The 10767-nt window shown below is 39.2% G+C and overlaps 1 protein-coding gene across 4 annotated transcripts; it reads left to right on the top strand.

Moving 5' to 3' along the window:
• Positions 1-1346: 1346 nt before the first annotated feature.
• On the top strand, positions 1347-10710 carry plxdc2a (plexin domain containing 2a). Of its 4 annotated transcripts, none has more exons than XM_020591372.1 (15): positions 1347-1438; positions 1604-1715; positions 3648-3856; positions 4512-4655; positions 4982-5051; positions 6245-6367; positions 6480-6598; positions 6669-6768; positions 6903-6998; positions 7162-7243; positions 7501-7561; positions 7669-7894; positions 8872-8907; positions 9440-9594; positions 10338-10710. In XM_020591372.1, exons 2-15 carry the CDS (start codon positions 1622-1624, stop codon positions 10551-10553), a joined length of 1731 nt encoding a protein of 576 aa, XP_020447028.1. In that variant the 5' UTR covers positions 1347-1438; positions 1604-1621; the 3' UTR covers positions 10554-10710. The 4 variants fall into 4 exon arrangements, with proteins under 4 accessions (XP_020447028.1, XP_020447027.1, XP_020447030.1 ...); XM_020591371.1 differs by having other exon boundaries at positions 1601-1715; XM_020591373.1 differs by lacking the exons at positions 1347-1438; positions 1604-1715 and adding an exon at positions 2376-2497.
• Positions 10711-10767: the final 57 nt, after the last annotated feature.

Raw genomic sequence — 10767 nt, 5'->3', positions numbered from 1 at the left:
AGGAGCCCCAACTAAGTATTGAGTGCTGTACATGCTCATACTTTTCATGTTCATACTTTTCAGTTGGCCAAGATTTCTAAAAATCCTTTCTTTGTATTGGTATTCAGTAATATTCTAATTTTCTGAGATACCGAATTTGGGGTTTTCCTTAGTTGTCAGTTATAATCATCACAATTAAAAGAAATAAACATTTGAAATATATCAGTCTGTGTGTAATGAATGAATATAATATACAAGTTTCACTTTTTGAATGGAATTAGTGAAATAAATCAACTTTTTGAAGATATTCTAATTATATGACTAGCACCTGTAGTTTGTCTGAACTGGGGCATTTTGTTTGCATATTCACCATGAAATAGGTTACTCAAAACAAAGCTGACCGCACTCCTTTTGTTCATGGATAACTGATAATCAGTCTGTCAAGATTTCATTTCATTATCATCTGTGATATTTTATTTGACAAACATCATTCCTTCCTTTACGCTTGATATAGATAATGTTCAAATGATATTGTCTGAAATGTGTCTGCTTTAATAGGTACTGTGGTCCACTTAATTAGATGACGTAAAGCAGGTCTTTAAATGTTATAGTGAACCATGAAATCCATCCACCCATTGTAACACTGGTGAGGGTCACGGGGGGAGTCAATCCCATCTGACACTGGGTGAAAGGTGGGGTACACCCTGTACAGGTTAGCAGTCTGTCACAGAGCTGACACTTAAGACATACAACCACACACACACATACAGAAGGGTATGTGTATAGCAAGTCATACATAAAACAGCTTGCATTGCTTATGAAAAAAAAGTTGAAGTAGTTGTATATGCGATCCAAAGTTGGGATTACTTTGGACATTCACCTGTTTCCGGTGACTTTAAATTTGTGGGCACACTCAGGCGAGAGGAATCGTTATGCAGAGAGAAAGGCCATTGGTGGTGAAGAAAGTATTCCGATATTCTACAAAAGTAAAGCAAGAACTTGCTGGTGTTTATTTGGTATTCAGATTTGTTTCAGAACCTCTAAAAATTAGTGGGTTTGTATTATGGCGTGGAAATTCAGATTACATATATTAGATCTCACATTGACTAAATATTGTATGTAAACAATAGTCTACTAATTGTGCAAAATGGCTCCATTCAAAAAGGTGTTTTATAATAGGATATCTATTAGCTATTTAGTTTTAATATATAGGCCTAAGTATGTCATAACTGTACAGTATTTTAGTAAATGTACTTTCACTTTCAGAGTAGGCTATAATTTAACAGGCTATTCTGATTTAATGCTGACAATTCCGACAGCACATAAAGGCGGCGTGTTGGGTTCAGCTGTCCTTACATCCATCACCACCAGCTTACATTCATGAGGAGACTGGCGCATAGGTGTTTGCGGACAGTCTGACATCCTGACATGAACATCATCACGGCAGACTTTACACTGAGTGAGATAAATAGCTACGTTTGAGCTTTCTTTTTTTTAATTAGACGATTGGTACTTTTTAAAAATTGTAGACAAGCGATTTAACGTTACCAACAGAGAGACGGAGTGTTCCAGTCAGTAATTGGCACAAACTCATATTGCGTTATGTCTTTGCGGTCTGAAGCAGCTTTATGAAGTGAGAAGAATGATGAAGATGACCGTGCCAAAGACAGTTCATCTCATTACAGAGCTGGTCATCATTTACCAGCTGAGCTTCATGAAGCTTAAATCCGTTTATGGTAAGTAATAAAAAGGATTGAGCGTTAAACCGTAAGTACGGTTGTGTGTGTATATTGACGCTATGTATGGGGGCTCTTTTTGCGTATTACGGTAACGTTTCAGACTAGTTGCTAGTTATATATTACTTCTATATCCTATTGTAGCCTATAAGAAAAATAGTTGGACTTTTATTTAATTTAAAGGTATTTAATATTTATGTATTGTTATATGGGTTACGTAGCTAAGCTCTTAGCGTTACACTTTGTATTGTAGCCTAACCTGTGTAACTGCGTCATTTTATGGTCGCTAACTTTGTGTAACCTTGGGGCCTCATTATAGTTTTTTTTTAATTATCACATTTAATTCAGTGTATAATGAATTAGCATCGTTGGTCTGAAAGATGTGCTTTGTGCTATGCCTTAATCTGAGTACTGAAGATGCCACTTACAGTTTTCATATGTAGGTTATTTTATTTTTGACTGCACCGCATTTTGACCACAGTGGGAAACTAATTGGTATAATTAAATTAAATACTAATTATTAAGTTTTAGGTTAAAAGGCGGGGGAATAAACGTTTTACACCTCTGTAGGCCTATTTGAAGGAGACGTTTTTTTAGTTTTGTGTGCATCTATGTTTACTTGTGTTAAGACATTCAACCACTAGGCGGAGTATCATTATTTTGAGGTAACTGGAGACTAATTAAAGGTGTAATCCGGTGCAGGTGTGTTGCTGCTGCACAGAGCGGGAATGTTCGTGCCAGTATTTGTGGATTTCTCTTTTCTGTGGAACATCTGATTTATTGTAAGTGAAAAGGCAACAGGGAGCTATGCTGCAGAAGCACTTGGTAAACTGTGTTGGGTTTACATGATATAACTCGTTTTGGTGATCTACAACTTGGCATTTTATTTAAATCTTATTGACTGCAGCGCTCACTGTAGCTACTGATGCAGTTTCTTTGCTACCAATATATCTGTTCTGTCTTCTTGACATCTGCACTCCCAGATTATGTAGCATTGGTACAATGTCCACATTACATCAGTTCGCAGGTGGAGGATTACTGGCCTCTTTAGCCAGAGGGCCACTATGTGACAAACTATAGCCAAAACATCCAGTGCTGCCTGACCTCACATGCCTGGTCCTGGAGCTGCTAGTGTGAAAAATGTGAAGCATGCTTTCACCCATTACTGTGAAGGGAAAAGTTGGGACATAGTGTTGTCACTGGAGGTGCAGAATGACAGGGCAGTCGCTTATGTTTGCCACATGGCACAAGCTGAGGAGTTCATTGTTCTGGTAGCTGTGAGACACTGGAGGAATCTGCTCAATGATGTTTATGGAGGCACCTTGACATACACCTTTCCCTGTTATTCCCCCTTAAGTAGCTTGAAGCGTGTTAAAATACTGCACACTGGCAGTATCCTGTTGTGTGTCATTTTTTTTGGAAGCTCTTCATTGAAGCTACAGTTGCCAATTTAGTAGGTACATCTATCCAAAGATTAATAGTCTACTACAGCAGACTTGCCATGAGGTGTATCTTCATGGAAGTTATGATTTAGTTTGTTATTTAAATAATTTTAAATAGGTGTTGGTTCAATTTTATGGTCCTTTTTAAAAGCTGCAGTTTATGGTATTTTTTTTCCCCTCTGTGCCAGTCCTGTATTTCAGTTTCATGGCTTTGTTTTGGATCTGAATGGTGATGGACTGTTCAGGAATTTTAAGGAAATGTTGGCTAAATGTCTGTAGACTTATTTGTGTCCTATGTTAATATGTTGTTGTCCCCTATATACATATAGCTTTGTCCTTCACAGCAGTGACTGCTTAGTTTTTTATTAAAATTTTTTATTAGCTTTCTGTTTGATTGGTATGATATTGGTATCCTCTGTTACTGTGAAAAAAGAGCAGCAGCAATGACAACAACACCTTATCTCCTATTCCCTTGCCTTTGGTTCCCTAGGGGTCAATCATAACAACATGCAGGGGGTGTCACATGTGATTGCAGAAGACGCTGAGCCCAGAGGAAGGAGTTGGACATCCAGGCTGAGGTCTCGGGCCCCAGGCTGGGCTACAGATAATAGGGGCCATTACAGAGACCAGCACCAACCACAGGAGTCGGACCCAGATCTGCTGATGGAGGAAGGACATGACAGTTCTACGCAGATTGTGGTAGGCTAATTCCACAGCTAAGAGAGGGGATATCAAAAGGCTGTGTCTGAAACCTCTCCCTGCTCACTATATACTGTAGTGTGTTTGCCATGTTGTTGTGGTGTCCGAATGCGGAGTATGTAAATCTCTCCACTATATCTATAGTGTGCTTGAAAATTCCACAATGGAGCGTAAAAAGTAATGTGCACATCATATACACTACTTCTGCCAGTCCCATCTGACACTGGACAAGAGGCAGGGTCTACTCTGGACAGGTCGCCAGTCTATCACAAGGCAGACATGTAGACAAACCATGATAGACATGCACACTCACTCCTACAGGCAATTTAGGACCAGTCAACCTAAGCCGCATGTCTTGGGACTGTGGCAGGAAGCAGGGGTACCTGGAGAGAACCCATACAGGGAGCCGTGAATGAGTGATGGAGTGATTTTGGACACAACATACAGTATATACACTACCAATAAAAAGTCAGAACACACTTTCCCATTCAATTTAGTGGGAAAGTGTGTAAGATTTTCTGTCATTGTACATTTTCCTTTAATAAAGAGAAGGTGCTGGTATTCTGTCTTTTTGACCAAACAAGATAAAAAAAAAAAAAAACAAGATGGGATATAATTCGTGTTTAATGCACTGTAATTCCTTCATTTTGGATAGGACGCTGATCACACTTACTACACATCTAAAATCTATGGTCCTGGAGACGCAGCCCATAAAGAGCTGTGGGTGAACATTGATGGCACAGAGGAAAATGAGTGGAAGGTCCATGCCTTCCTGTCCAGCACACACAGACAGGCTGAGGTATGAAATCTATCTCTGTGAAGAAAATGAGCAGAGTTTTGCGCCACTTAAATAAATACCTCACAAATACCTGACTTTCCTGAGTGGAAAAAAAGTATTTTCATTCATCATTCATTTCATAACCAAAATAATATGGGTATTTTTATTAGAAATTAAACATATTACAGTTGCTGTTTATTCTCAATTGCAGTGAGGCTTCTTATTGACCCAAAAGTTACTGTACATAAATAAATATTCTAACAAAATGTGCTGTCAGGGTGCTTGACCAGTGCTGGTTGATCATCTTTAACATACAGCTGATACTGCACTTTGCATTTTCCTTTCAGAGAGTGAATCTTTCCTTCAACTTTCCTTTTTATGGTCATATTCTAAGAGAAATCACAGTTGCAACAGGAGGTGAGTCTTTAATTAGACAATCTGTTTTCTAGAAGCTAAGAGCTCAGAATTGTGTGGCTCAGTCACTATTCAGCATAGTTTTGTACTGTATATACTGTAAAGCTACATAATGAGTTCTTACATAGTATGGACAACTTATTTAGTACCATATCAAATGGAAACTTGTTGCGGAGGTCATAAAAGATTGATAAAGTGGATGGATTAATTGGGCATATGAAGATCCAGGGGCCTAAAGGGGTCTTTTTTTTTTTTTTTTTTTTTTTTAGAGAATGGCATATCTGTAGGTAGGAGTTTGATCTATTATACTGTATATATTACTATATAAAATTAAAAGATTAAAGCAATTCAAATACATTTGACAGCAGACAAGCTCTGCTTTAAGGAAATACAATCTGCATCACAGGCTTTGTTTCATGGTTTTCAGTATACTATATCTTGTATTCTATCATCCCTGTGTAGATCTGCTGAATGTAAAGTAAGTTTAATCACACTGCTATCTTCATCTCTTCAGCATGAACAAAATACTGATGTTTAGGATCTGTTTGAACAACAGCAGAACTTTGTCTTTACCTGCAAAATACAATAGAAAAACACTCAATGATCACAAGTGATGCTGTGTGTTTGTGGGGATGAAAACTGGGGGCTTTGGTACTGTAGGTAGGAGTATCATGACTCATCTGTGGTTCAGAGGTACAGTGCATCCATAAAGTATTCAGTGCTTAACTTTTGTTATGTTACAGCTTTATTCCAAAATGGATTAAATTCATTATTGTCCTTTAAAATTCTACAAACAATACCCCATAATGACAACGTGAAAAAGGTTTGTGAATTTCCCACAGGTGGACTCCAATCAAGTTGTAGAAACATCTCAAGGATGATCAGTGGAAACAGGAAGCACCAGAGCTCAATTCTGAGTGTCATGGCAAAGGCTGTGAATAATTATGTACATGTTTTTTTTGTTTTTTTAATAAATTTGCTAAGATTTCAAACTTTTTTCACATTGTCATTATGGGGTATTGTTTGTAGAATTTTGAGGATGATAATAAATTTAATCTATTTTTGAATAAGGCTGTATCCTAGCAGAATGTGGAAAAAGTTAAGTGCTGTGAATACTTTCTGGATGCACTGTATATTATTAAAGTCTCTCTGCATTCCCTGTTATTACTGATGACGTCTGTATGTTTTCCTCCCAGGTTTCATTTATACTGGAGACATAATGCACTGGATGCTTACAGCCACTCAGTACATCGCCCCTCTGATGGCTAACTTTGTCTCGAACCGTTCCAAAAACTCAACAGTTTTTTACTTTGACAATGGTAAGAGAGTTTGCATTACAATTGTGATTTTTCATTTGTGGGTCTGATGTACAATATTTACACTGAACATATGCCCATGGTTGTGCATGTGTGTTCATGTCTGCCTTTTTAGGAACCGCACTGGTCGTCCAGTGGAACCGCCTTCACCTCCAGGACAGCATCAATCTGGGAATGTTCACCTTCCAGGCTGTTTTGCACAGTGATGGACGGATTGTCTTTGCATACAAAGAGGTGTCTTTTCTTCTCTTTATGCTTTTCTTTCAATGCAAAATTCATGTTGCAGCTTTTTTTTCTTTCATAGATTCCTGTCAACATCGGCAGCATCAGCACTGAGACTCATCCTGTCAAAGTCGGCTTGTCAGATGCCTTCGTGGTGCTTCATGAGATAGAGCAGATTCCTAGTGAGTGGCACATTCATTTTACAAAAAAACTAAGACCTGTAAAATCAGTATTGTTTTAATTATACTGTATGTGTTATTTGTTTTTAAACAAAACAGTAGATCTCACTAATAACTAATCATCCTTTCTGCTCTAGATGTTCGGAGGACAACTATTTATGAGTATCACAAAATCAACATCCTCAAGTCCAAAATCTCCAACTCTACAGCTGTGGAGATGCTGCCTCTCCCTAGTAAGTTAATCCTACTTTAAAAGAAAGATGGCAAAACATATTTGCGTGTTCTCCCCCGACTCGTACACATCTAAGTTCCATGATATTTAGCTCGTTACTTTGCCATTCAGGTTTTATTCTCAGAAGCCAAAGACATCTCTTCCTCCACATTCTTTATTCTCAGCTTGCCTTCAGTTCTCCAGCTGTGGTCCATGTGTCACCTCTCAGATTGGCTTTAACTGCAGCTGGTGCAGTCGGCTACAGAGGTAAACTACAAAACCACTGAAAACCAGTTTTTATAATTGGAAAAAGGTTTGAGATTTTTTTTTTAATCTGTATTCATTAAAATACACAGTTATGGCATCTGTGATATGAATCCTGTTTGGAATGTTTGGCCTTTGTAGATGAACTCATTCTGCAGTAATCCAAGAAGGGTGAACTCCTGAACATGCGTTTTGTCTGCTGCTATAGTGCTTCCTTATATGTGATATTGTTATTTTAATACATTTACTTCCATTCTCAGGTGCTCTAGTGGTTTTGATCGTAACCGGCAGGACTGGGTTGACCGTGGCTGCCCAGAGGAGGTTCTCACTGTTTTATCATTTCAGTAAACTATTGAAAGATTAACTCAGATGGACCTTGGTGCCACTTCTGTCTTTCTGCACAAATGATGTTGTGTTGCTTTACCCAGAGACCAGATCCTCTGTGTGACCGGAAGACAGACATCACAGACACCACATCTCGACACCTCACCCGCATGTCTGCTCCAGTTACAGCAACCACAGTGCAGGAGAGGCCCAGCATGACCTTCAGCCCCCTCAGCAACGCCTCCACTGTCTCCAACTCCTCAACACACAGCAGCGCAAGCAGAAAAGCAGTATCCACTCCAGAGCCTCTGACCCACAAACCTGCAGAAGGTGAGCTGATAAAAGATTTTGAGGTCATTTGTAGTGAAAGCAGGATTTGCTCATTTCTATAGAGATGTAGATAACGGTCTGAGACAGCATTTGGTGCAAGAATCTTGTTTCTATGCATGCTACAAAGTCAGATCTGACTTGAGGCTGATTACAGCTCAAGCCTGAAGAGGCATCATTACCATCTCCTGAATGAAGTGTTTGCTGTTGCTGCCTAGTATCCACACCCAGTGTGTCCTGTGAGGGTCAAGTGGTCAGCTATTTCCCAGCCCTCTGTCAGCTCATAGCTGAGCACATACAGTGCCATGTTAAATACTGCATAGGGTGCTCAGCTACTGAAGGATGACTCAATGTATATGTCCTAGTTGGATCAGAACATTGAACAGCTGTTATTGTTGGCTATAGGCCTTTTTCCACAGCAGACATTTTGACATGTCATAGTAGGAAAGGCACAGATGTAATAACACACACGGACAGCTACATTCCATTTACAGTATGTGACCAATTTCCAGGATTATGTCATTGTGCATGCTCGCTGAGTGGCACTGGAACTCGGCTATTGCTAATGTTGTTAGCTACACCTGTGAAAACTCAGTGTCTGCTGTGGAAAAGGTCTATTTGTAAGCTGAAAGCAGTCTATAATGCCATACTCAAAAGTACACATTTTTTAAAATTACATAATTGCACAACTAGCACAAGTGAAATGTTGATTGCAATTGGAAAGTTTGGATCCAATCTGTAACATTTGTGAGGAGCACGCAAGATGTTCAGTTTGAGATTTTACCTGAAGTCAAATATGCTACAGAACTTCAGTAAACACAAAAGTTAAATCAAAACTACTGCAATAATTAGTAAAATGTAATTAAAGAGTTTAACTTTTGGATGTCCTCCTGTAAGGATGACATGGTATTTGTAGAACTATCATATCATACTGAATTTCATGTAATTTAAATTAGTATGTCATGGGTTTTTTTTCCTAGATGATGCACAGATCTCATTCCACGTCGGCAAAGCATGTAAGTCATTCCTTGTCACCTACAGCACTGAGCCCAGAGAGCTCCAAGCACTGCAACTGAAGAAAACGCTCCCAATTTTATAACAAATATGGTTTAGAAAAAAATGCTCCAAAGAAATAAGAGGCAAGTTGAGAGACAATTAACCATTGTGGTAAGACGACCAAACTCAAAACTATAGTGATGCTGAATTTGCTTTTTTTGGTGTTGGGGGGGGGGGGAATAGCAAAATAAGTTTATTGCAGAGGGCTGAGCATTGTCCACATCCAGAATTCATCAAGTCAGTTTGTGTTGCAGATGTCACTAGATCTCACTTGGAAAATTGTCATTTGGTTATGGTATGTTGTCGTCACCTTGACGTTTTTCGTACTTGCAGTGCATGAAGCTCTTGACAAACATTTGACTGTGATTATATTGTTTTATTGGTACATGAAACTTTGAGCACAGCTGTCATTGACTGTCATATTTGAATGTGATGTACCCAAACCTTGAGATTGTCTGGTGAGTCTATATCGAAGCACTCATCTCTGTACAGCAGAAGACTGGAGCACAGGAGCAAGTGATGAGCAGTTGCAGGTCGGTCTCCTTGTGGGCATTGTCATGATGATGGTCATCATGGCAGCAGCTGTCCTTCTCTCCATTTACATGTACGGCCACCCCACCTCCAGGGCCAGCCTCTACTTCATGGAGGTTAGTGACACCTCTGTACTAATAACCATGTAGAACTGCTAGACTCCTAAAGTTCTTCATAATGCCCCTCCCCGAGACACCTGTTAATTTAGCTTGCTTGAGCCTATACCATACATTTTTAATTAGGAAGATAAAGTGTCTTCTTGTGCAATTAAAATAAAAAATTTAGGATCTTTCCCAAATCCATATTGGAGGTTTAAGTTATATTCAAGCCCAGCAGTGAAATTATAGCATATTTAACAAAGGAGATGCACACATCACACAGGGAAAATGTATTTTAGCTTTTTATTATATTACTGTGGGCAGATTTCCATGAGATCTGGTAGTAATACAACAGTTCTGCCATACATTTTACCTGAACAAAGTCAGTGATGATCAGTTTTTGTTGACATCATCGGAAATGTGTAAATTCAATAGTTTTAGCACTGAAGTCCCAGTTAGTCCTGGTGTTGTACTGAACCACATTATACAGAAATGTTTTTTTTTTTGTCCTCTCATTTACAGACATGAATGGGCAGCGTAAATCGAAACTATAAGGCAGCCCTGTATAACATCAACAAAAACCGAACATTATAGGGATCACGAGTAAACCTTTGGGCAGAATAGGTGTATCTAATAAAGTGGGCACTGATTTTGACTTTTATTAGCATTTGTTAGTGAGCAGTAATGAGTGCAAGAACTAATTCACCCCAGAACAAGATTTCAGAATTAACCTGACATGTTATGTCCTTGCCCTCCCACAGCGGCGCCCAACCCACTGGCCAATCGTGAAGTTCAGACGAGGGTCCGGTCGTCCTTCATACGCGGAGGTGGAGGCTCCCAATCAGGACAAAGACAGCCTGGTGGTCATCGATCCAAAACAGGCTTTTGTCATGTCAGACAGAAGAGAGAGTGAGCAAAAAGAAGGCTTCATTGTTCCTGACCAGAAGGAGTGCTTCCTAATCTCAGAGAGCTCCTAACTGACACTACATATCCCAGAGGCCTTTGGAGACCGTTGGTTCTGTGTGAGTTAGCATTTCTAGCTTGAATGCTGAGACTTTTCCTTGTTTAACAGTTGCTTGCACCAATCAGGTATAACATTATGACCACCTGTACATCTGTAAGCACTTCAATGCAACACTTCCGCCTTAACGTTTGTGTTTGGTGAGATTGTCATAAATGTATAAATTCAAT

This window comes from Monopterus albus, unplaced genomic scaffold, assembly GCF_001952655.1.
Source record: "Monopterus albus unplaced genomic scaffold, M_albus_1.0 scaffold14.1, whole genome shotgun sequence".
NCBI classification, from domain to species: domain Eukaryota; kingdom Metazoa; phylum Chordata; class Actinopteri; order Synbranchiformes; family Synbranchidae; genus Monopterus; species Monopterus albus.
Note: the sequence above shows the minus strand (reverse complement) of the source record. Positions and strands in the feature narration are given on the sequence as shown.